At 42.0% G+C, this 27,831-nt stretch overlaps 1 protein-coding gene across 1 annotated transcript; it reads right to left on the bottom strand.

Moving 5' to 3' along the window:
• Positions 1 to 96: 96 nt before the first annotated feature.
• LOC117995014 (lysosomal alpha-mannosidase-like) lies at positions 97 to 27,590 on the bottom strand. Its single transcript, XM_069508129.1, has 17 exons — positions 27,513 to 27,590; positions 26,711 to 26,813; positions 25,790 to 25,880; positions 24,213 to 24,280; positions 23,788 to 23,914; positions 18,515 to 18,720; positions 17,508 to 17,641; positions 16,014 to 16,150; positions 13,884 to 13,976; positions 12,810 to 12,939; positions 11,888 to 11,963; positions 11,279 to 11,399; positions 4,761 to 4,851; positions 4,237 to 4,327; positions 2,401 to 3,356; positions 1,440 to 1,920; positions 97 to 925 (listed from the first exon to the last, which is right to left on the bottom strand). Exons 1-17 carry the CDS (start codon positions 27,588 to 27,590, stop codon positions 156 to 158), a joined length of 3,753 nt encoding a protein of 1,250 aa, XP_069364230.1. The 3' UTR covers positions 97 to 155.
• Between the last annotated feature and the right edge of the window lie 241 nt (positions 27,591 to 27,831).

The following is a 27,831-nucleotide window of genomic DNA, read 5'->3' as shown; positions in this document are numbered from 1 at the left end:
TCGGCATGCAGATAGCTATTATGACGTAGGCATCCGCTAAAGGATTTTTGAAAATTAAACCCCTAAGTGGGTGAAATAGAGGTTTGAAATGTGCGTAGTCCACACGGACGAAGTCGCAATAATGAGCTAGGCCTCAATTAGGTCGCAATAATGAGCTAGGCCTCTAGGCCTATTACAAAAGTTCGTATTTGCTGCGGAACCAAAATAATACCGCTATCCAAATCCACGTCATCAACTACCCTCATTTCATCATTACTATATTCAATTTTACCATTACTACCATAAAAATCATTGAAATTCTTAACAAAACTACCATTAACACGCCAGTTCAATTTAACATTATCTTTTAAAAACATATTCGCTGCTAAATTCATTTCTATCAAATTCAAAACTTTAATATTAACAAACAAATCTTTTATATAAACTTTTTTAATACCACTCTTCACTGCATCGATTTTTTCTAAATAATTTTCTAATCTCAACAATATAGTTCTAGCATTCCATTCTTGTAAAGTTAAAATGTGTACACCTATAGGTAATCTCTTGTTTAAACAAGTAAAATCATTGTTATAACTTAACCAAACTTCTTTATTTAGTTCTTGTGTTATTCTATTAAACATTATTTGAGGTTTTAATTCGATCTCTTTAGCAATTTTCTTCTCGTAAACTCTGTTTTGTTTATAATTTGCTTTGGTTAGATATAAATAATGATTTCCCCTGACTATAAGACCTTTATTGTATTCAGTTTCATTTATTATTATAAACGATGCGCTGGTATCTGTTAGGATTCTTCTATGTACCATTAAATCTATGGAGCCTTCGAGAAGAGAGCTAGCTCCTTGCGATCTATCATTGAAAATTGAAAATCGTAGATTCCGTTTTGGATCTTCAATGTATATTCTTGATGTTACTGGATAGAAGTTACCTAGAAAATGAGTGGAAATCTAAATATATAAAATGAAAAGGTGACTGACTGACTGATCTACGAGTATCAACGCACAGCTCAAACTACTGGACGGATCGGACTGAAATTTGGCATGCAGATAGCCTATTATGACGTAGGCATCCGCTAAGAAAGGATTTTTGAAAATTCAATCCCTAAGATGGTGAAATAGGGGTTTGAAATTTGTGTAGCAACGCTGCGTCTTCCAGTGCGAGGTCGCCATTCCATCACCTTAGGACCCCAACGTCTATCGGTTTTACGAACTATGTGCCCTACCCATTGCCACTTCAGCTTCGCAACGCGTTGAGCTATGTCGGTTACTCTAGTTCTCCTACGGATCTCCTCATTTCTGATTTGATCACGTAGAGAAACTCCGCACATAGCTCTCTCCATCATCCGCTGTGACTCTGACCTTTCTTCTGAGGCCCAGAGTTAGCGACTTCTTCTTTACCGATTTTGAATTCAACAATCCGTAATGTATCTTAAATCAACTTACCAGCTATAGGATCTAAATCATAAGGTTCATACATTGGTCTCAAATGCCGTATCCTTTTAACCATCTGTCTTCCATTCGCATCTGTATAAAAAACACCTTCATTCTCCAAATCCGTTGTATATCTTATAAATACTTCTTTACCAAAATTATCTTCAATAGGTATAGGACCTGTTACCCAATCTATTTCTATAATAGGATTATTTGTGTACAATTTCACTGCAAAAGAAGCGTAATTAGAATATTTGGTATGTATTTCTTCTACAATATCGCTTTTATAGACTTTCGTTTCAATGAAATCTATGATAGGTTCAGGTTTTGTATCTACAGCTCTAAATATGTATGCTCCAGGTTTCCAAGTGGTGTTATCTGTTGGTTCGTCAGATATATAGTAATAGTATTGTATATCTAGTGATGTGTTCACGCCATTGGACAAGTTCATGCTTGTTATTTTTCGGTATTCATCCAAGTTTATTTGTATGTACTGAAAAGGAGAAAGATCTGTTAGAGTTTATCGTATTAGTTACTAGCGGGCGATGGAGAGAGGAGTTTCTCTACGTGATCAATTCAGAAATGAGGAGGTGCGTAGGAGAACTAGAGTAACCGACATAGCTCAACGGGTTGCGAAGCTGAAGTGGCAATGGCACATAGTTCGAAAAACCGATAGACGTTGGGGTACCAAGGTGCTGGAATGGCGCCCTCGCACTGGAAGGCGCAGCGTTGGAAAACCCCCCACTAGGCGAACGGACGACATCAGACGAGTTGCAGGGAGCTGCTGGATGGCACGCTGACAACACCACCGCCCCACCAGGTCAATTAGCCATGGTTAACAATATCCCATGTAGAGAAACTGCCCACACGGGGAGGTTACCTGGCTGGTACCCCGATAGTAGCTCACCTAACCTAACCGCCTAAGAAGGTAGTTATCTTCTACTACAACAATTAAAACAGAATATGTACCTACCTGATTTCTAATAAAATAGTCTTTCGATTCCTTAGCATAATAATCATCTATATTTAATTCACTAGAACTTATGTCATCAGGTTTTTCGTTTCCATCTGCTGGAACCCATTTTTTAAACTTAGGTTTATTTAGTGTATCCACAATAGATAGAGCTAGACTGTCTTGTACAGTTTTCTCCGTGCTACTAACATTTTCTATAGTATTTTTCATTATACCAGGATGTATTACTTCAATATTTTCCATAGTAGTTACTTCAATTTCAAATTTTTTATCAACATTTGTTATTTCAGTTTCATCAATGTTCTGTCTTGTTGATTCATTATTTTTATGTGATACTTGAGTTTTATCAAAAATTTTAATATTTGTTTCATTATCACCATTAGTCATCTCACTTTCATCAACATTTTGACTATTATTGAGACTATTTTGACTAGTTGATTGAGAATTAATAATTGATACTTGAGTTTCATCAAAAATTTTGATCGATTCATTACTATTAACAACAGTCATCTCACTTTCATCAACTTTTTGACTATTATTATTGAGTCTTACTTGGATTCCATCACCAGTTTTATTGGTTGATTCACCTTCTACATCAATTAAATCAGTTTCTTCATCACCACTTGGTAATGCATGTACTACTTTATCGAACTCTATCCTAGTCGCTGGTTTAGTTTCATCAAAATCGTCATATTCTCGAGATTGTTCGATGTAACTTTTATTTTCTTTCGCCGTTTGTCGCATATAGTATTTTTTCTGTTGGGTTTTACTTATTTTCTTTATGATAGATCTCTTCGCCAGTGTTTTGGTTTCCTTTTGTATGAAGTAACCCCTCAGTCCCAGCGGTGGGATGTTTTCTGCTATGAAGACCAGCTCGTTTGTGACTGGTATCTTTCGGTTAGGTATATCGAATACGTGGCCCGGTATTGCTATTTTTATAGCCTTGATTTGTGTACCTGAAAAGTTTTTTTTTATTTTTTTATATTCAGATACAAGTTAGCCCTTGACTGCAATCTCACCTGGTGGTAAGTGATGATGCAGTTTAAGATGATGGCGGGCTAACCTGGAAGGGGTATGGCAGTTTTTATTAAACCCATACCGCTTTGGTTTCTACACGGCATCGTACCGGAACGCTAAATCGCTTGGCGGCACGGCTTTGCCGGTAGGGTGGTAACTAGCCACGGCCGAAGCCTCCCATCAGACCAGACCAGAAATTTAGAAATTATAAAATTCCAAACCCCTGCCAGGAATCGAACCCGGGACCTCCCACTATTAAGACCACAGCGCTCACCACTGCGCCAGGGAGGTCGTCAAATATTAAGCAACATATAAACAGGTAAATAATGTACTAGCAGTGGCGTGCACAGGGTTTGGAGCCAGGGTATGCATTAGTTAAGTAGGAACCTGTTTACTGGCAGGTCATAATGAAAAATATGCATTGAGCTATTAAAACTGGGGTAAGCAGTGCATTTATGTCTCTATGACCTGCACGCCACTGTGTACTAGGAATGGTATTGAGAAAAGTTGTGGACAGTTTAGGTAGGCCAGGTTCCATACTAAAATATTCAAACCCCTTTGCAAAGAAAATCCTTATAATAATGAAGGTGAGCACTAACACTAGAATTTATAATCAAGATTGGGGCTTCTTTAGAGAGATCTACAAATATCAAACCAACCGGTAAAGCAGTGGACTGAAAACCGAAAGGTCGACGGTTCAAACCCCGCCCGTTGCACTATTGTCGTACCTACTCCTAGCACAAGCCTGACGCTTAGTTGGAGAGGAAAGGGGAATATTAGTCATTTATTATACTTTAAAAAAAAAAAAAACCTAATTACCGGATGGATCGAAGACTTCATATTTAGTATTTGTTATTGGCAACCGTACAGGCATCGTCACGGGCCAAGCTAATGGGTTATAGATTGTTATCTGTAATAGATCGATAGATAAATAGAGAGTCGTTATTACACACAAAACAGGGAAAACAACTTTAAAAAACCGGCCAAGTGCGAGTCAAGCTCGCGAAACGTATTTTTTCGACATTTTGAGCGATAATTCAAAAACAAATAAAAATCTATAAATAAAAATCTGTTTTAGAATATACAGGTCAAGCCCTTTCATATGATACCCCACTTGATATAGTTTTCTTACAAGTTTACTTTCAAGTGGGGTATCATATGAAAGGTCTTCACTTGTGCATTCTAAAACAGATTTTTATATATTTTTATGCATCATAGTTTTTGAATTAACGTGCAAAATGTCGATAAAATACGATTGTAGTACGGAACCCTTAGTGCGCGTGTCTGATTCGCACTTGGCCGGTTTTTCTATTATACTTATGATTTTTAATTAATTTACTCACATAAAACGTATCCAGTTTAGTGTTGGGACACGACGATATGTTGAGGTAACACAGTCTATAATCCGTTTTATATGTACTTCTACGTATTTTACTGGAATTAATAATAAACAAATTAAAATAGATAATTACATACTGAAGTCTGAGAATAAAGTCGTTGCTTGGTACCTACAATATGAATTCACTATGAACACTTCCTGAATCTTGATAACTCAGGCGGGCAGTAACCCTGCAGCATCAGGATTAAGGAGTTGAATCCAGATTTTTTTATGTGACCACCACAAAAACTTTTTTTGTTGATTTAAAAAAAAATTGCAAATCGGTCCAGAAACCTCGAAAAAATCGATGTAGAAAAAAGAACCACCTCCTTTTTGACAGTCGGTTAAAAACCGATTACCTTGAAATATTTACGGAACAATTTTTAAAATATCCCCTTTCTAACAAAAAAAGAATGAATGAAATCGGACTACGCGTTAATGAATTACAACTCAGTATACATTTTAACTTTCATCCCCTCTCCTACGGGAACCATGCTGAATTTCGGGATAAAAAGTATCCTATATTCTTCCTCATAGTATGACCTCAAATCGTACCAAGTTTCATTGGAATCCATTCAGTAGTTTCAGCGTGATGCGCGGCCGTGATACAGACAGACAGACAGACAGATAGACAGACAGATAGACAGACAGACAGACAGACAGACAAAAATGAAAAAAAATTACAGTTTTGGGTTCAGTGTCGATTAGTGCCCTCGAAAAAAAAATTTCAAAATATCTTCAATGTACAGAATTTGACCTGTTACAGTTTTATTATTGGAACAAATCAAACACAGGTTCGATGCTAACTGAGTTTAATAGTGATACGCCGGTACCCGCGTTTACATTATTATTTTTCCTACCTACTGATTACCCTGCACTTTTCCCCCCTTTTTAAATAGAAAATAACATAGTTATACATAACTAGACCTTTTTATTACGCTTATATGCTCGCAGAGCTCTAGCAGACGCGTCCGGGGGCGGCGGTGTTGGAGAGTGCACCTCAGGCGCCTGGGCCGAACCCTCGTCCCGGACACACCGACAGCGTCTTCGAATGTAACGTCGGCATCGCTATCAACCGCTACCCTTTCGTCGGCATTCTCCCCCGTCTGCTCGGCTTCCTGACCGAGGATGCTAGTTCGAGCGAGAGAGTAACGATTTTTTTTATTTACTTTGATTACCTGATCTCGATGTCTACGCCATTCTATGCCCTTACCAATATCTACTTTATAAGACACCGGTCCTGTCTGACTGACTACGACTCCTTCAGTCCATTTGCTTCCTTTAGAGGAATAATCTCGTGCCATGACCGTATCTCCAATATCTACTTGTCTCTGCGTACCCCCTTTCTGACTAATCTGGCGATCTTGTGCTGAGCGGACTACCGAAGATACGTCCGGACGCAACGCGTCCAGTCGCCCACGCAATCGCCGGCCTAGCATCAGTACGGCGGGGGACGCACCCGTCGTAGCATGTTCACAGTTTCTATATTGAAATAGAAATTTGTTTAGGGCAGCTGATACATTCTCTTTAACAAATAAAGCGCGTTTGATAACTTTTTTAATGGTTTTCACCATGTTTTCAGCCGCACCATTACCCTGCGGTCGATACGGTGCCGTCGTTACACTCTTGATGCCGTTATTAGCACAGAATTTCTTAAAATCTAAGGCGCTGAACGGGGGGCCGTTGTCAGTTACGAGCTGCGCGGGCTGCCCAAATCTGGCAAATAATGTCTGAAAGACCGAAATTGTCGACTCCGCATCCGTGCGCGTCATACCAATTACTTCTACCCACTTTGAATAAGCATCTAAGACGATCAAATATTTCTTACCCGCACATTCCGCAAAATCGGCGTGCACGCGTTGCCACGGACATAGTGGGTACTCCCAGGGGTGGAGTGTGGCGCGGGGTGGGGAGTCGCGGACTACTCGACATGCTTCACATTTTCGACATAAATCCTCGATGTCGCGGTCTAAACTGGGCCAATAGACATAGCTACGTGACACATTCTTCATTTTATTAATGCCCAAATGGCCTTCATGTATTTCTTTTAAAACTTCTGTACGCAATGACGGCGGAATTATTATTCGATATTTATAAATTAAACAACCCAGTTCCAATACTATCTCATGTCGCCTAGCAAAATAAGCCTTTTCCTCCTCGCCGCCCGCTACTGACGACGGCCAACCGAACATTACATAGCCGACTATTTTACTTAATAAAGGGTCTCTCTTCGTCTCCTTACTAACATCTTTAAAACTAATTGGCAAGTTATCTTCCATAAGTTGGACATAGCTTACGCACTCCGAAGGGGTCGCCCGCTGGCACGGCAAGGGCAGGCGGGACAAAGCATCGGCCGGCCCGTTGTCCGAGGAACGCACAAACTCCACCGTAAAGTCGTAGGCCGACAAGCGCGTGTTATATTACGATAAAATTGGATACATAATTATTATGCTAAAATTCATCTAATCATAAACTTGGGAGTCCGAAATGAATATTTGTTGTGATATTTAAAACAGAATCGTTATTCCGTTTCCGGATTCAATATCAATGTACGGAAAGAGTATGGTTTAAGTGGTATCTTTTCTTGTATGTTGTTTAATTTAATATTTAGGAATGTGACAATACGATAAATAATATTATGTGAATTGTCAATACTGGTAACTAATTATTCATCGTAAATTAAATACTGTCAATGTACTAAGAGTGACATTATACTAAGCTATTGTCAACATGCAGTTGGCAATAGCTATTATGTGAAATAATAATGTTGTGTAAACTGTCAATTTAAGTCGCTTATTATTATTGTAAATTATTAATACGTAGACCATCAATGTTACTGATTTTATTATTGTAAATTGGGTGTGTCAACATACCTTTTGTCAACAAACCAAAAATAAATAATGATTAATATTAAGAGCATGTGATAGTCGACATCCGCCCTGTTTGCGATGGCAGTGTTATAAAAGTACCCTACCTCGACAGAGAGGACACAGTCTTGTATCGACAGCCCAGAGCAAACACAGCGGACCTTACTGAAGTTAAGTATTCTTATATTGTATTATAATGTAATGTAATCATTTGCCTTTTATAGGTTACCTGTTGTAACTGTGTACCAAATATGTACCTACTACTTTACTCAACGTTCTAGTTGTTTTAAAAGATGTGTGTTATGGAGTTTCTTTGCCCTTTCTTCTCCATGACTAAACACCTTAGCGAAATGGGTGGTAGATTCATTTTAATATAAATAGATCAATGCTGAACAAATACAATTCAGTTATTATTCGACTTGGTTGGTTTTACTTCTGTATTTATCACCTACCCTCTTGTGCTATTTATTTTATACATTGAGATAAAAGTAAACACTAGGTTGTTAGCTTCTAATTATTATAGAAGCCTGTTTAGATGATTAGGATTCTTACTTTGAAATAATACAGCAGATGCTTTGCTTGATTTTTAATTACTTAGTATTTGGCCTTACCTGACAAATAATTGATAAATGATAACTTTCATTAGTAATCATTGGATTTAATTTATCATCACTATTAAAGCCCACTGTCTTAACTTCTCTCTTTATCTAAATTTGTCACGCGCAGCCCACCGTTGTAAACGACTGGCAGCCGTCTGGGGGATTCCACATTTTTTTCCGAAAATGAAACTTAAGGGCTGGTGGTCTGTGCGCAATATAAACTGTCTACCGAATACATATTGGTGATGTTTGGTAATACCAAAGAAAATAGCTAGCGCCTCCTTATCAAGCTGGCTATAATTTTTTTCGGAATCATTTAATGTTCGCGAAACACAGCTAACAGGGCGTTCACTGCCGTCCGGATAACGGTGCGCGAGCACAGCGCCCAAACCGTACGCGCTGCTGTCCACGGACAGTACCAACGGCCGACCCTCTTCATAGTGAGCTAACACTTTATCGCCCAACAGTGCGCTCTTGGCTTCCGAAAACGCGGCTTCACAACGTGCATCCCATTTCCAAGGAACGTCCTTTTTAAGTAACGCGTGTAACGGATATAATAATATACTGAGGTTGGGTATAAATTTTCCATAGTAGTTTAATAATCCGAGAAAACTTTTTAATTGTGTCACGTTTTCGGGGTGAGGCGCATCGTGGATCGCTTCTATTTTATTCGGATCAGGGTGCAAGCCTGATTTATCGATAATGAAGCCTAAATACTTTACACTAGGTTTAAGAAAACTACACTTACTTAACTTAACAGTAAAACCCATCGACCGCAACCGTTCAAGTACAGCTCGTAAATTGGCTAGGTGTGTTTGTCTGTTAGACCCCGTCACACAAATGTCATCTAGAAACACTACCGTTCCAGGAATACCTCGTAATGTTTCCTCCATTAATTTTTGGAATTTTTCAGGAATGCATGATAGTCCGAATGGCGTGCGGCGGTATACGAACGTACCTATGTGCGTAGTAATAGCGGTATAAGCTTGGGAGTCCTCGGATAACATGACTTGTTGATACGAATGCTTTAGGTCTATTTTCGAAAACTCTTCCCCCCCGCTCAATGAAGCAAATAGTTCCTCAATTCGAGGTAAAGGATAATAATCGCGTTTTAATTTTGGGTTAATCGTAACTTTATAGTCCCCGCATATTCGTATTTCTCCGCACGCCTTTACCACCGGCACGATCGGCGTGCCGTACTCCGAGTGGTCCACGCGGTACATGTACCCCTCCCGCTCGAGTCGCTCGAGCTCGCTTTGCACGCGGCCGCGCAGCGCGAGAGGTACCGGCCGGGCCTTCACATAAACAGGTTCCTGGTCAGTGAGCTGTAATTGAATGGTCTTTTTACAAGTGCCTAACGTATCCGTAAATACTTCCGGAAATTCGGCGGTTAAACGGTCCACAAATCGATCTTCGGCTATCTCTTTTAATGTTATTTGTTTAATATCTAAGGCTCGAAGCCAATCTCGGCCCAACAAAGGTCGAGAACCGTTTTTGATTACATATAATGTCAAGTTAGGTACTCGCACGTTCCCAACCGTGACATCTACATGTACATAACCCAACGAATCGATCTGTGTACCCGAGTAGCAACGTAATATTAAATTATCGCATATTATTTTTTTATGAGAAAAAAGTTTATAAAAAAGTTGGTCACTAATCGCCGAAATACGACTACCGGTATCAATTTCACATTCCAATAGATGCTCGTCTATTTGCACTTTAAGAAAATATGGTCCGTTACCTTTGGCTGCCAGTTCGATCTTAAAGAAGTCGTCTTCCCCCGAGACACTTCCCTCCTGTACATAATTATTTCGCACATTAAACCCGTAATTATGCACTTCATCACACATGATTTTTAGGTGTCCGCGGCGTCGGCACTTATCACAATTAAATTGCGCATATCTGCATCTGTTTGCACGGTGCGGCTTTCCGCACCGCCAGCACCGCACAGCCGCACTCGACTCCGCCGTCGGTCCCGGTGCGCCGCGGCCGCCGCGCCCTCCCGCGCCGGCAGCGCTCGACGCCGCTCGCGCCGGGCCGCGCCGCCCGCTCGCATGATGCAGGCCCTCGCCTGCCTCGCCGCCCGCACCCGAGGTCGATGTCGAAGTCACCATAGACCCGCTCACCTCCGCATGCTTTTCTGCAGCCTCCAACGCCAGAGCTAGCTCGATTGCCTCCTTGTATTTGATGTCTTTTTCGGCGAATATTCTAGATCGCATCAGTTCGTTTGCCAACCCTGACACGAACTGATCTCGTAAGTTCTCCTCTAACATTGTTCCAAAATTGCAAGTTGTTGCCAGATGTTTTAAGTTATGTAGATATTCCGTGAGGGACTCGCCTGGACGTTGGCGACGTAAGCGAAAAACATGGCGCTCGGCTATTTCGGAACGTTTTGGCTCCAAGTGTGCCGAAACCAATTCCACTAATTCTTCGAAACCTTTCGATTCAGGATGCGCCGGCGAACATAGATCGCACATCAAAGTGTACGTCGCTTCACCCACAATCGTAATTAGTAACGGCACTTGTAATTCAGCCTTCACTTCGTTTAAGAGAATATACTGCTTAACTCGCCTTATATACGCGGGCCACTGTTTGGAATTCAAGTCAAACGGTTCTAATTTACCTATAGGCATTGTATTTTTGAAATAATCACTTTAAATCGCGTGGTAAATAATATAAAATACACAAACTCGTCGCCAGTGGAACAAATCAAACACAGGTTCGATGCTAACTGAGTTTAATAGTGATACGCCGGTACCCGCGTTTACATTATTATTTTTCCTACCTACTGATTACCCTGCAATTATAAGTATAGATAATGACCTGCCAGTAAACAGGCTCTTACTTAACTAGTGCCTACCCTGGCTTCAAACCCTGTGCACGCCACTGGGTACTAGGTAGGTCTTATAGCACAAGTAAAGGATGGAATGGTCGATATAGTACGTATATAGCACCACTGATTCGGAAAGAAGATTCTACTGAGAGAAGCCGGCAGAAACTCAACAGCTACTTACTTGAAAGCATCTTGGAGTAACTCAGTTGACCACTGCACTGCAGAATGTAGTTTCTCAGCATAGTAGCTTGCTACATGGTCTCGCATTGCTCCTGATATTATGTTATGGTCTTGCACAACTCCTGAAATATAGTTCATGCATAGAGTAAGGTAAATGCGTATTGCCAATGATGACCATGTCTCGGCTCGTTTGATATACTACGGAGAACCTAACCATATAACCTACCTACTATGTTTGAATGTGTTCATGGTCGCTAACTATGGGCCTCATAAGAAAGCTCAGAGTCACTCAGCGGGCGATGGAGAGAGCTATGTGCGGAGTTTCTCTACGTCATCAAATCTGACATGAGGAGATCCGTAGGAGAACTAGAGTAACCGACATAGCTCAACGGGTTGCGAAGCTGAAGTGGCAATGGACAGGGCACATAGTTCGTACAACCGATAGATGTTGGGGTCTCAAGATGCTGGAATGGCGACCTCGCACCGGAAGACGCAGCGTTGGAAGACTGAAGGGCTGTGGGAGTTTGCGGGGCGTTCCCTCTCGATTGCCATCTCGACCAGTCGCATATTATATACACGTTTGATATGCATGTTGTCAATGAGCACTCACCCATGATCCAGTTGAAATTTTCAAACATTTTATCATAATTCCCTAAATTCATTAACACTTGCAACTGCTTCGCTATCTGAAATTTTACAATTTTTTTTAAAAGAATATTAGCCATGTTAAATGACTAATATTCCCCTTTCCTCTCCAACTAAGCGTCAAGCTTGTGTTAGGAGTAGGTACGACAATAGTGCAACGGGTAGGGTTTGAACCGTCGACCTTTCGATTTTCAGTCCACTCCTTTACACGTTGAGCTATTGAGGCTCTTTAATCGTTAAGGCGCTGTGGTTAAATTTTGACCAAAAAATACTTTTTAGACACCTAGTTGAATGACCGCATGCACCAGCTGATTCGAGCCGTGCGAGCGGGAGCGCGCACGATCGACGCCAGCCGTCCCGTTCGCTCAAAGCTGCTCGCTTGGGGTGACCATGTTCTTGTGAGGACAACTACTCAACACAACAAGATTATAACTTCGTAAATTCTCATTAAATATTTTTAAAATTTTGTACATACATTCTTTATGTAAAAAATATTCGACACGTGTTTCGGTTTTTGTGTTAACTAAAACTAACGTTGTATATCCTTTTTTTTGATGACATTTTTACCTGTTGCTATTACATTGCAACATCTTTAACTCTAAACTAATCTTAACCGGTACTATTATATTATTCTGTGCCTTAATTTATATCTAGTTTTTTTTTACTAAGGTCCAGTTCATCCTCTATCGTTGCATTTACACATCTTTTGTTTTACAGGCTATTTGTATGTCCTAGTGGTCCGGATAAGAAACGAGTAGTTTGTCTTAGGTATTTCGTCATCATCATCATCATGATCAACCCATCACCGGCTCACTACAAAGCACGGGTCTCCTCTCAGAGTGAGTACGATTTTGGGCATATTCTACCACGCTGACTTAGGTACTTACCTGCAGAAAAATATTGGATTCTCTGACTAGATACTTGAAAGTAGGTCGTGTGGTATACATGCCAGTTGTGTAGGTATTTTTCTTGTACGCATACGGGAAGAAATCGTCTTGTTTCGTCTCTAAAATGGGGCTGAAAAAATATATAAACGCAAAAGGTCACTGACTGATCTATGAACGCACAGCTCAAACTACTGGACGGATCAAACTATGGCATGCTGATAGCTATGCTGAAAGGATTTTTGCAAAGTCAAGCCCTAAGGGGGTAAAGTAGAGGTTTGAAATTATGGGCGCGAATTGAAGTCGCGGGCATACGCTAGTCTAAATATATAAAAGGCAAAGGTGACTGACTGACTGACTGACTGATCTATCAATGCACAGCTCAAACTAGTGGACGGATCGGGCTGAAATTTGACATGCAGATAGCTATTATGACGTAGGCATCCGCTAAGAAAGGATTTTTGAAAATTCAACCCCTAAGGGGGTGAAATAAGGGTTTGAAATTTGTGTAGTCCACGCGGACGAAGTTGCGAGCATAAGCTAGTAGAATATAAATTAAAATACAATTATTTTACTATAAGTATCTACATACATGGTGTAACGAGAACGCTAGTAAAAACTTAGCGTTTTTGTTATACCTACTACCTAAACACAATCCAATACCAATAACCATTTGCCTCATTTTGTAGTTTTAGTGATTTAGTATTTTTTAAACCCGCAATGTATAGCGTGCAAAATTCGGGTCAATGTCCCGCCTACGACGCGGCATTGACTCCGAGTGGCTTACTTACGAAACGATCATTGACCTCTAGCGTCAGTCAGATGTTTTATTTGCAATATATCGTAAACTTTTACAAAATTATAAGATTTCTTTATACTTGTTTTTCGCGTTATTTTGTGGTATCATATCAGTAATCATCAGTACTATCACCTGTCTTCGTTTTTGCCAGCGTTCTGGTTACACCCTGTAGTTTTTTAAAGGAATTTGTCGTCGTCATCAACCGATAGACGTCCACTGCTGGACAAAGGTCTCCTGTATAAATAAATTAACTGAAAATGCATAATATATAAACATACTTCTCTTCATAAACAGCTTTCAAAAAGCAAGCGGGCATGGAATAGATCGCGTGCATTTTCTCATTATTTTGATATGTCCTTTCATTGAATTTCCTGGAAAATAATTAACCGACTTCAAAAAAAGGAGGAGGTTCTCAATTCGTCGGAATCTTTTTTTTTTTTTTTTTTTTTTTTTTTTTTTTTTTTTTTTTATGTATGTTCCCCGATAACTCGAAAACGCCTAGACCGATTTTGAAAATTATTTTTTTGTTTGAAAGGGTATACTTCAAAGTTGGTCCCATTTCAATTTGGTGAAGATCTGATGAACATCTTCGAAGATAGATACTGGAACTCCTCAACGGATAAGAGTAAATTGCTCGCGATCAGTGTAATAGCTTAGTTAACAGTAGACTTTTAACCAGTCATAGCATAATTCCATGGGGCCACTAAAAATTGTGAAATAAAAAATTTTTACAAAAAAAATAAAAACCGACTTCGTTACACAAACACTAAAAATTGAAAAATAATTTAATTTATTACCGAATATATTATGTATACAAGAGTTAATATAGTTCCATAATAATATTTTTTGGGGTCGGTGCCAATGAGGTGCCATTGTGGAGTCCCATAAAAATATGAAGTCTAGACGATTCGCGCAGCTAAAGCTAATTGGCACCGGCACCAAAAAGTATTATTATGGAACTATATTAACTCTTGTATACATAATATATTCGGTAATAAATTAAATTATTTTTCAATTTTTAGTGTTTGTGTAACGAAGTCGGTTTTTATTTTTTTTGTAAAAATTTTTTCACTAAGTAGGTACATACAATAGCTGGCAAGAAATATTGTATATCGCCCTTTAGAATGAGATTTCGGCTTTGTAGAGCGTTGTCTCTGTCACTCATACCTATGTGACGTTTTGTCGGTCTCAACGGTAGAGACAACGCTCTACAAAATCGCCAGCAGTACCCTTATTATAAATGCGAAAGTGTGTTTGTTTGTAGAGCGTTGTCTCTGTCACTCATACCTATGTGACGTTTTGTCGGTCTCAACGGTAGAGACAACGCTCTACAAAATCGCCAGCAGTACCCTTATTATAAATGCGAAAGTGTGTTTGTTTGTAGAGCGTTGTCTCTGTCACTCATACCTATGTGACGTTTTGTCGGTCTCAACGGTAGAGACAACGCTCTACAAAATCGCCATCAGTACCCTTATTATAAAGGCGAAAGTGTGTTTGTTTGTAGAGCGTTGTCTCTGTCACTCATACCTATGTGACGTTTTGTCGGGCTCAACGGCAGAGACAACGCTCTACAAAATCGCCATCAGTACCCTTATTATAAATGCGAAAGTGTGTTTGTTTGTAGAGCGTTGTCTCTGTCACTCATACCTATGTGACGTTTTGTCGGGCTCAACGGCAGAGACAACGCTCTACAAAATCGCCATCAGTACCCTTATTATAAATGCGAAAGTGTGTTTGTTTGTAGAGCGTTGTCTCTGTCACTCATACCTATGTGACGTTTTGTCGGGCTCAACGGCAGAGACAACGCTCTACAAAATCGCCATCAGTACCCTTATTATAAATGCGAAAGTGTGTTTGTTTGTAGAGCGTTGTCTCTGTCACTCATACCTATGTGACGTTTTGTCGGTCTCAACGGTAGAGACAACGCTCTACAAAATCGCCATCAGTACCCTTATTATAAAGGCGAAAGTGTGTTTGTTTGTAGAGCGTTGTCTCTGTCACTCATACCTATGTGACGTTTTGTCGGTCTCAACGGCAGAGACAACGCTCTACAAAATCGCCATCAGTAGGTACCCTTATTATAAAGGCGAAAGTGTGTTTGTTTGTTGGTTTGTCCTTCCATCACGTCGCAACGGTGAAACGGATTAACGTGATTTTTACGTGGTGTTTTTTTTTTGTTTTTTAAGACAGAGCTAAAATGAGACAGATTTATAGATACAAAGTTCTATAGATCTCAGAATTAGGCTGAGATCTATAGAACGCACTTTGACTTAGCTCAGACTTAAGATTAGAGTTAAAACGAGACAGATTTATGTGAGAGATATAGGTCTGTCTCGTTTTAACTCTGTCTTAAGGGTAAGCTAAGTCAAAGTGCGCTCTATAGATCTCAGCCTTAGTGTTGTACTCACTGTATCAATGTATCGATATTATTGAACCAGATCTTAGCGTCGAAGTAGCCATGCCTCTGTCCCATCACTACCATCACCTGTCTAGTGTTGTAGTGAGGCGACTGTCGATAACGGATCTGAGTTATGAATTGGTCTATCTGAAAATAATTATAAAGGTGTTTATTTTCATTGAAAGGACATACAAGGTGTAACCAGTAGGTCGATTCCATAAAAACCGGCCAAGTACGAGTCAGGCTCGCGCAATGAGGGTTCCGTACTACAGTCGTATTTTTTCGACATTTTGCACGATAATTCAAAAACTATGATGCATAAAAATAAATAAAAATCTGTTTTAGAATGCACAGGTGAATACCTTTCATATGATACCCCACTTGATATAGTTATCTTACTTTAAGTTAAAGTAATCATCTGACTGACGCTAGAGGTCAACGAACGTTAGTTAAAGGCCACTCGGAGTCAATGCCGCGTCGTAGGCGGGGCATTGACCCGAGTTTCGCACGCTATACATTGCGGGTTTGAAAAATACTAAATCACTACAAGATAAGCCAAATGATCATTAAACCCCCGACCAGACTGTTGTAAACAAACTGTCTCCACCGGCGATTAAACAACAGTGTAAACACTTGTAAATCACTGGTGGAGACCGATGTGGAGGGTTTGTGTACAACATTCTGGCTGGGGCTTTTTTTTAATATCTTTATTTATTTTTAAAGAGCTTTTATACAATACTAGCTTATGCTCTCGACTTCGTCCGCGTGGACTACACAAATTTCAAACCCCTATATCACCCCCTTAGGGGTTGAATTTTCAAAAATCGTTTCTTAGCGGATGCCTACGTCATAATAGCTATCTGCATGCCAAATTTCAGCCCGATCCGTCCAGTAGTTTGAGCTGTGCGTTGATAGATCAGTCAGTCAGTCAGTCAGTCACCTTTTCCTTTTATATATTTAGATGTACCTACATGACAATCCTATCGTACCTTATAACATAGATTAACTTAATAAAAATACCTAATATTCTACCTAACTTAAGTAACTTGAAAATTTTGTGTATTTTCGTATCTCTATATTGAAAGTCATTCAGCATTTTAAGAATAGAAAAAGCTATCACAACACCTCTGTGTCCAGACTCCAGAGGCGCATCGAGCTAAATGCTGAATTATGATCATCATCAGCCTGTGGACGTCCACTGTTGGACATAGGCCTTCCCCAAAGAGCGCCACCACACCCGGTCCTCAGCCTTCCTCATCCAGCCACTTCCCGCCAGCCTCTTTATATCGTCGGTTCATCGTGCTGGAGGGCGTCCCACACTACGCTTGCTTAAACGCGGTCTCCACTCAAGGACTTTCCGGCTCCAACGGCCATCGCCTCTACGACAGGCATGGGTCGCCCACTGCCACTTCAGCTTGCTAATAGCTTGGGCTATGTCAGTGACCTTGGTGAATGCTGAATAGCACCTTAAAACGTACATGTGTAATCGAGGCCATGTACTTACTCTTTCATCGACGTTATTAAATAAGCTGTCAGAAACCACGAGGAGAGGATCCGAGCACCTGCTTCCGAAGCAGAACCCTGGCGGTGACCAATACCCATCGAATAGCTTGTGAGTGTATATGTCTGTCTCTGCACCTGGAATAGGTAAAGGTAAGCAAACAATAAGCTGTGATAGCCTAGTGGTTAGGACGTCCGCCTTCTAATCGGTCGGGGGTTCGATCCCGGGCACGCACCTCTAACTTTTCGGAGTTATGTGCGTTTTAATTAATTAAATATCACTTGCTTTAACGGTGAAGGAAAACATCGTGACTAATCCTGCATGCCTGAGAGTTCTCCATAATGTTCTCAAAGGTGTGTGAAGTCTACCAATCTGCACATGGCCAGCGTGGTAGACTATGGCCAAAACCCTTCTCACTCTGAGAGGAGACCCGCGCTCTGTAGTGAGCCGGTGATGGGTTGATCATGATGATGATGAAGCAAAAAATGTCACCCTCAACACCTGGATGCCAGGTACCTGGAGTCTGGACCCTCATGAATGAGAAATATCCTAAGATAACCTTAGTTTATAATCTAGCTTTTAACTACCGTTCCTTATGGCTAAGTACCAGGCTATCATATAATAAGTAGAGTCTGAGTACTACTCAGAGTCACTCAGCGGGCGATGGAGAGAATGTGCGGAGTTTCTCTACGTGATCAAATCAGACATGAGGAGATCCGTAGGAGAACTAGAGTAACCGACATAGCTCAACGGGTTGCGAAGCTGAAGTGGCATTGGGCAGGGCACATAGTTCGTACAACCGATAGACGTTGGGGTCCCAAGGTGCTAGAATGGCGACCTCGCACCGGAAAACGCAGCGTTGGAAGACCCCTCACTAGGTGGACGGACGACATCAGACGAGTCGCAGGGAGCCGCTATATGGCGGCGGCGCAAGATCGTGGCGTGTGGAAGTCCCTACAGCAGTGGACGTCTATTGGTTGATGATGATGATGATGATGAGTATTACTTACCCAAGTCATCGCTTCCTCGCCACACAAACTCCAAGGCGCGTCTTTCCATCCTGATCAGTTCGTCGTCGAAACTGATGGGGTTCACGAACAGACCGTCGAAGCCCATCTGCGCGACCAGGGAAGTGTACTCGCGCGAGTGACCGAACGTGTCCGCTTGCCAGCCCACTAGTGGACGACCACAAGACAGGAAAGTTGCGTTTATCTTCCTAAAATGTTTTTTTTTAATTTTAGTTACAATAGAACTAGTTAATAGAGATAGCGAGCAAACGAGCATGCGGGTCACTTGAAATTAAGTGAGTACCGCCGCCCATGAACATTTGCAGCCCATGCGTTGCCGGCTTTTTAGGAGTTTGTTGGTGCGCCCCTTGAATAACCCCATGTTGTAATGTAGTGGGAACACTGCCGATGGGAGTTGGTTCTGTGACATATGTAAACCTCTTTTCTTAGTTTATAAAAAGAGAACAATGTCATTGTCATTAATTAACAAATAAATGATTCCTACATATTTTATAGTGGCGACTGGATGGAAAATTAAGTGAAGATGGTTTCTCCCAGGAAATTAGGGGAATTCGATGTCGTGAGTGGGAACTGGGCATCATACTGCGAGCGGATGGAAATGTATTTCATAGTGGGCGATGTGAAAGAGGCCTTAAGGGTACCTACTATGATATCGATGGTCGGGGACAGGGCGTACGAGCTGATGGTAAACCTCTGTAGCCCGGTTAGACCAGGTGATAAAACTTTTGCCGAGTTAGTGAAGATAGTGGGAGAACATTTACAACCAAAACCATCAATATTGGCTGAGCGTTTTCGATTTAGGCAGTATCGTCAGCAAGAATCAACTTCGGTCTCACAATATGTCGCAGAACTGAAGGAACTATCACGTTTTTGTGAGTTTGGAAATAATCTCAGCGAAAATTTGCGAGATCAGTTAGTGTGCGGCTTACAGAGTGAAGTCATTCGTCAAAGACTCTTTGCCGAAGAGACTTTAGATTTTAATCGCGCAGTCAGGTTGGCTACGACATTCGAAGCCGCGGAGAAAAACGCACTTGCAGTGGAAGTCGGAATAGGTATCAGCAGACCAAAATCGGAACCAGGGAAGACGGGAGAGACGCTACGAGAAGCAGCTGCGAGTGTCAGCGGAACTTCATCAAAATCATTACATCGTTTTCGAATTAGTGCATGCGATCGATGCGGGGATCAGCGGCATGGTAAAGATGACTGTCCTTATAAGTTTTTTGAGTGCAGCCGATGCCGACGGATCGGGCATTTGCGACGACGATGTCCTGATGACCCAGGAGCAGGATCTGCAGGGCAAAATGCTGCCAGGGGCTATAACCGATCGCGGCGCGGCGGTCGCAGCTACGGAATGCGTTGGGGAGCAGGAGCACAGCGTAGAAATCAGGGTGCGGGCATTGCATCGAGGGGCCCGAACACGGCGGGCACGAACCACTGGCGGGACGAAGACCCGGCTTGGATGGAGTCGGTCGGTTCGGATGACGTCAACGAAGAAGAAACTGTTTATCAGATGTCGCTAAGGGACTATAGGCCGGTTAGCATAATAGTATTACTAGACGAGAAGCCTTTGGTTATGGAAATTGATACTGGTTCTGCATTGTCATGTATAAGCAAGCAGACGTATATTGAAAGGTACAAATACCTACCGTTAAGATCGTGTCGGTTAACGTTAACTTTTTATGATGGCACAAAAATTAAACCTCTAGGGTATATCTCAATTAAAGTGAGGTATAAAGATCGCATGAAGGTATTAGATTTATATGTCATCGATAATGGGACGACGTCATTATTAGGGCGTCAATGGTTAGCGGAATTAAACATTGACGTGCCTAAGTGCAAAATTAATAATTTGCGAGTACAGGAGTTTGTTAAGAATAGATACGTGGAGGAAATATTTTCCAGGTTTAGTGAGTTAATCGACGGCGGGCTCGGGCGCTACACGGGCGGGCGCGCCACGCTGCACGTGCGGGAGGGCGCCGTGCCCGTGTTCTGTCGTGCGCGCCCCCTCGCCTATGCGCTTCGGGAGCGCGTGGACGCCGAGCTGGACGCGATGCTGCGCGCCGGTGTCATCGAACCGGTTGACACGTCGGACTGGGCCACCCCGCTTGTAATTGTGAACAAACCTAACGGTGCCATTAGGGTATGTGCCGATTATAAGGCTACGTTGAATCGTTTTTTATCGGTTGATAAATATCCAGTTCCTAAAATAGAAGATCTACTGGCCAATTTGAACGGTTGTCAGTATTTCAGTAAAATCGATCTTTCACAAGCGTATAACCAGATCGAGTTAGATAATAAGTCAAAAGAATTTACGGTGATAAATACTCACCGGGGTCTGTTCCGTTACAATAGATTAGTGTTTGGGTTAGCTTCAAGTCCGGGCATATTTCAAAGGATAATGATAAATTTGTTTAAAGATATTCCGAATGTGGTAACTTTCTTAGATGACATATTAATCGCAAACTCTTCACTTGATGAGCATAAGGATACATTAAAGAGAGTACTTACTAGGCTGAAGGATTGCGGTTTTAAAATTAAAAAAGAAAAATGTGCATTTTTCGAAAGTCAAATAACCTATTTAGGGTATGTAATAGAGGATAGAGGTATTCGAGTTGACCCAGATAAAGTCAAGCCTATTTTAAATTTAACGGAGCCAAAAGATATTTCCGAATTAAGATCATTTTTAGGGATGGTAAATTTTTACGGTCGTTTTGTCAGGAATTTAAGTAGTAATTTATCACCATTATATAATTTACTAAAGAAAAATCATAGTTGGTATTGGGGGATAGAAGAAAGGAATTCATTCAATAAGGTTAAAAGATTACTGGCGATCTCTGCGGTTTTAGCGCATTACGATGTAAATAAGCCGGTTATATTGACATGTGATGCGAGTGCGCTTGGGATAGGCGCGGTGTTAGCGCAGCGAGGCGCAGACATCGGCGGGGGCGAGCGACCGGTCGCTTATGCCTCCCGATCGCTGTCGGCAGCGGAAATAAATTATAGTCAGATACAAAAGGAGGCTCTTGCAATTATTTTTGCCGTTAAAAAGTTTCACCAATACTTGTATGGGCGCCGATTTATATTACGAACGGACCACAAGCCTTTAGTGACCATTTTTGGGGCTGAGTCAGGTATTCCAAACATGACAGCTAGCAGGCTTCAGAGATGGGCGTTAATTTTGTCGGCATATGATTTTTCAATTGAATATGTAAGTACTGATAAAAATACAGCTGATTGTTTGTCAAGGATGATACAAGCTCATAGAGAAAATAGTGAATCTCAAATGAGCGAATGTCCCGAGCAAACGTATTTACATTTTGCTTCAGAAGCTTTATTACTTGATTATAAAGAATTAAAAAAATTTACTTGCCGAGATCCCATCATGGGACGAGTATTAAGTTACATTAGGGACGGTTGGCCCACGGAGGTAGAAATAAAAGAATTACGGCCATTTTTCAATCGTAGGAAGGAGTTGTATAGCGAACTAGGATGTCTCATGTGGGGTCATAGGGTCATAATACCCGTTGAGTGCCGAGATAAAGTGTTGAAGGAACTTCATGACTCGCACATGGGGATAGTTAAAACTAAGGCATTAGCGAGGAGCTACGTATGGTTTCCGGGAATTGATGAAGCGTTGGAGGCGATGTGCCGCGCGTGCGAGGTTTGCGCCGCAGTGGCCGACGCGCCGCCGGCGCACGCACCGCACATGTGGCCGTGGCCGAGTCGCCCGTGGACAAGACTGCATATCGATTGCTTGGGACCTATAGCGGGGGTTACTTATATGGTGGTAGTCGATTCTAGTTCCAAATGGATTGAGGTGGTAAAGATGGGTTCCATCACAGCGAAAACTGTAATTAATAAATTAAGAGATATTTTTGCTAGATTTGGTCTTCCAAAGCAGTTAGTTAGTGATAATTTTGCTTCGTTTCAAAGCGTGGAGTTTGGAACTTTTCTAAGTCAGAACGGGATTGAACAAATTTTTTCAGCGCCGTATCATCCTTCGTCTAATGGTGCTGCGGAAAATGCGGTTAAGATTTGTAAAAGAGTAATAAAGAAAGCTCTTATACAGGGGGTAGACGTAGACACAGCGTTATGTCGTTTTCTATTATTATACCGGAATACCGAGCATAGCACGACAGGAGAAAGCCCAGCCAAACTGTTACAAGGCAGGTCATTACGCACGCGTTTGGATAAGCTAAAGCCGGAACGGGAGGATATAGTTCGATCTGCCCAGGCACGTCAAGAGTTTGCGGCGGGAGGAGTTGAGAGATCGTTCGAGGTCGGAAGTAGGGTGTGGTACCGAAACTACGGAACAGGCAATAAATGGTTAAACGGGGATGTCATAGGAAGAAGCGGGAGTACAAATTATAAGCTGCGTACTGGAGATGGAACTGAGATATTTAGACATGTCGATCAGATAAAAAAATGTTCGGAAATTAATTCAAATATCGGTAATTCAATTAACATTGAAACTGGTGATAGACCATCAGCAGCGGGACGGTCCAGGGGCGCGATGGTGGCAGTGGCGTTGAGCTCGGTACCCGAGGAAGGGCCGCAGGAGAGCGGCGGGGAGACGAGCTCCTGGTCGCCCGGTCGCGCGGCGCCTGAGCCCAGCACTAGCCAGCAGCCCGAGTTAGCTGTGGTGGACAGGGCGCCTCGCGAGTCTGTTCGTAAACGAGGGCCGCCAAGACGTTTTGGCATCGATGATTTATATAGTTAAGATAGTAAGGGAAGTTATTGTTTAAGAAGGGAGGTGTGACATATGTAAACCTCTTTTCTTAGTTTATAAAAAGAGAACAATGTCATTGTCATTAATTAACAAATAAATGATTCCTACATATTTTATAGGTTCCACAGTTTGCATGTGCGTGGAAAGAAGGATCTGGCGCAGTGGACGCTCGAAGTGCACCAGACACCCAGGTGGTGAGGGTGAAATTCCTTACGGTAGCGCGCGGTGCGGCTGTAGAAAAAGGAGGGTGGAATGAGGTCAAAAAGCTCTTCAGAGCACTCCCCATTATAAAGGCGATAGATAGAACACGCATAGAGAGCTAACGTCTCTGCTGTGCTCCATGCAGGCTTTCCAACGAGCCGGTTAGTTTGGGATCGCCCACAAGTCGAACAGCCCGCCATTTGGATCCGATCAAATGGAAGGACTTGGTCCTGGGGTGCTCCGGCCCAGTAGGCAGTAGGTAGGGGAGAGCAGTACTCCATATGTGGACGGACTTGCGCTAAAAGATTGTACTCTTAATACTTACCTCAACGAGTAAGTGTAGCTGTCAATGATGGCTTGGTAACTGGTCGAGGCTTCGTCGTGCATCCCCCAGCCTCCTCCGACGAACACCAGTCGCCCCTGACGAATCAGCTCGTATACCATGCGACGAACTACAAAGAAACGCTTTAAAGTTCAGCCAGAATAGCCCAGAACGAAATGTACCTAATCATCCCGACTCCAGGCAGTCTTAACACATGAGTGGATATTATAGACCAGAGGGGAAGCTTCACACTAGCTCACGCACACCACGACGTGTCACGGACGCTCCGTGCGCCCAGTTCGATGGCAAACGGAGCGTCCGTGACACGTCGTGGCGTGCGTGAGCTGCGCTGTGAGTGAGTGAACCTACAGCCAGCCGCTAGTATGAAGCTTCCCCTCTGGTCTATATATCTACTTGTGTGGTCTTACCTCTAAGAGTCTTTTTGTTTCGCGCGAAGCCCTTCTGGCTCGCGAAGAAGGTTCTGAATGAGGCGAGCCTATTACAGTACGCAGCAGAAAGTAATGTACATCGACCTTTAGAAGGAGATATATATAGGTAGCTGATTTGCAGAGCGTTGTCTCTGTCGTTGAGACTGACAAAACTTCATAAAGGTATGAGTGACAGAGACAATTACAAAACCGAAATGTCATTCTAAAGGCCGATGTACATTACTTTTTACCGCCTACTGTACTTTTATGCTTGAACAGGTATTACATAGACCGTACCATTCGCGACAGTTTCGCTATGAAAGTACAAATGAAAACAGGGTAACAAACCAATTTCACGTACCCGTGCCATCTCTACGTGCCCACCAATGAAAGAAATACGGTAGTTCACTGTCTGATATTGTAAATCTGAAATTAATAAAATTCAGTTTACAGACTTGTCGAAGATCTTTTTTTTAAAATAGAGATAGCGAGCAAACGAGCAGGCGGGTCACCTGATGTTAAGTGATTACCGCCACCCATGAACATTTGCAGCACCAGAGGAACCACCGATGCGTTGTCGGCCTTTTAGGAATTTGTTGGTCCGCCCCTTGAATAACCCCATGTTGTAATGTAGTGGGAACACCGCCGATGGGAGTTGGTTCCACAGTTTGCATGTGCGTGGAAAGAAGGATCTGGCACAACGGACGGTCGAAGTGCACCAGACACGCAGGTGGTGAGGGTTAAATTCCTTACGGTGGCGCGCGATTCGAGATCTGTTCGAATTCACAATCCGTGGGCCAAACAATGCATGGATGGCCAAACCAAAGGTGGCTATAATAGGTATAATTAGTTCGCAGCAGGTCAACAACATGGTAATCGGGGTGGATATGCCCCGCACCTGCCCAGTTCGGGATACCGCAGGCGCTGTGCGAGTGTACGGGGCGTTCCCCCTCCAGTAGGGCGATTGTCTAAAACTTGCATCAATCATTATTACAATCTCAATTGTTCTGATTTTTATTTTATTTTTATTTTATTTTATTATAAAGGCACACAAAACAGATTTCAGCTATAAATGGTCCAAATAAAAATAAAAAACAATAGATTAAGATCTAAGCGGTAACCCTTAATATGTGTACACAACAATTCTTAAATAAATAAATGCACTAACTAACTGATAAGATACAATTTATAAAAACACAGAAAAAAGAAATACAAGAAAATTAACTATGAAAAATATACTTAAAGTGGAGAAGATGCAAAATGTTGATAAATATGTTTTTTAAATATGTTCAAATTATTATTAAAAATGTCAATATTACGGTTAGCTGTGTAAAGATCTATCTAGATCTAGATCTAGATCTGTGATTGGCTGAATTTGTGCGGTTCTTGTTGCAACAATACATTGTAGCCAATAGTGAGCGAGCGTCAACCAATCAGAGGTGATTGCGATCGTGACATTGTAGCTGTCATTCTACCGCAATCGAGCTGCGGATGTGATACCTAGAGTGACGCAGGTTCGAATCCTGTCGGTTCTTTCATTTTTGATATGTATAGGTGTTTAAAGTTGTGTTACTAACCTTCTATCTTTTATAACCCAAAGCTCCGATATGGTCGAGTCCAATATTGTTTTCCAATTTGCGCGAATTTTCATCCAACCACCGTAAGAATCTGTAATCATGGAAGCGAAAAGCTATCGTGTATAGTCCGGGACAGGTTGAGATGGCAATTCGGGTATGACGCGGGGGGGACGTCACGTACACCCGCAGGTCTCCCGCATTCGCCCGCACTGGGTTAGCGAGGGGCTGTGCGGGTGTGCGAGGTGTTCCCTCCCTGATTACCATCTCAACCTGTCGCGTACTATAGATACCTAATATACTAATTAATACTAGATGATGCCTGCGACTTCGTCGAGACAATCCCTTACAGAGTTCATATGTGTGCCATCCTGTGCTGTGTTCTTCTTGATGCGTCTTAAAGCAAGTAGAAGTAGGATACGTGTAGTGCGGTCAGGGCCCTCTTTCCCACTGGGCACTGTGGGCACGTGCCCAGGGCCCACGATCGATAGAGGCCCACTAGTCCCTACCACCAGATCATCAAACCATAACCGACCGACCGATATTTTATTACCGAAAAACATATTTACCGTTTATTTCTATAAAATCAAAGATTGAAACGGCCCTCTCAAACAAAGGACCATAGAGATTGTTAACCAATCAAAATTGTGACTTATCTACTTTCTTTGCCTATTCTAAGAAAATAGTACTACTTTATCTAGGTCATACGAGCCCCATTATTCTAATGTGCCCAGGGCCTCCAATAGATAGACGGCCCAGAGTGCGGTCCATGGCTCACTAGAAATTGATGGTCAGAGTTTTCTCGTACGATGCCGTAAGCGACGAAATTTTTGCGTTGCGTCAACGCATCGCATCGCGATTCGGCATCGGTTTTGCGATGCGATGTCGCATCGCAGTGTTGTGGCCTCGCCCTTAAGTACCTACCTCCTGAATAGTAGTCTTCGAAGGTTTTTGAAAGTCCCATCTCTGCGTGCGAATGAGGTACTATATGGACATTGAGCCAGCCGTCTTTTAGAGGGGGGCAGCTCTAGAATAATAACATAACTAGGTAAATATATAAAAGTTGACTGACTGACTGATCTATCAACGCACAGCTCAAACTACTGGACGGATCGGGCTGAAATTTGGCATGCAGATAGCTATTATGACGTAGGCGTCCGCTAAGAAAGGATTTTTGAAAATTCAACCCTTAAGGGGGTGAAATAGGGGTTTGAAATTTGTGTAGTCCACGCGGACGAAGTCGCGAGCATAAGCTAGTTGCTTTTAAACACACATAACTCCTAAAAGTTAAAGATAAGTGCTCCCGACCTCTCGACTGGGAGGACGACGTCTTAACCACTAGGCTATCGCACCTTTTGGAGATAGCAGATTTGTAGAGCATTGCCTCAGTCGTTGAGACCGACAAAACGTCATATAGGTATGAGTGACAGAGACAACGCTCTACAAATCCAAAATGTCATTCTAAAGGCCGATGTACATTACTTTCGGCTGCGTACCTACTGTATTAAAAAAAAAAATACCTGTCGGAAATATCTGCGCATCTCGCTGCAATGCGCTTCCCCTCGCACTTCGCTGCAGCTTGCCCATTTTCGATTATCCAGTACCCAAAGAGTATAAATAAATACTACGTCCTACCAGTACCGTTGCCAGTACCGTTGCTAACGCAAGCACGAAGCGTGACGTCATTAAGCCAGTTTCTCAGATATTTCCGACGGGTTGGACTTACTTCATATCCACACTTCTCTCCTATTTGTGGTAAAGGAGTCAACAAATCTTTGAGGTTAGGGTCCATAGCTAGAACCATCCTCAAATAGATGACCAAATAAATACACTGTACAATAAAACTCATTTTGTTACGGTATAATACCTAAAAAAAACGGATTTTTATTAATCACTAGCTGCCCCAGCGAACTTCTTTTTTTTAAAGCATTTTTAAAAATTTTCTCTCCGTAAGAACCATCCCCGTACTTCAAGGAATATTATGAAAAAAGAATTAGCGAAATCGGTTCAGCTGTTCTCGAGATTTGCGATCAGCAACACATTTA

This window comes from Maniola hyperantus, chromosome 28 (genome assembly GCF_902806685.2).
Source record: "Maniola hyperantus chromosome 28, iAphHyp1.2, whole genome shotgun sequence".
Lineage (NCBI taxonomy): Eukaryota > Metazoa > Arthropoda > Insecta > Lepidoptera > Nymphalidae > Maniola > Maniola hyperantus.
The sequence above is the reverse complement of the archived record's forward strand: the minus strand, read 5'-3'. Positions and strand labels throughout refer to the sequence as shown.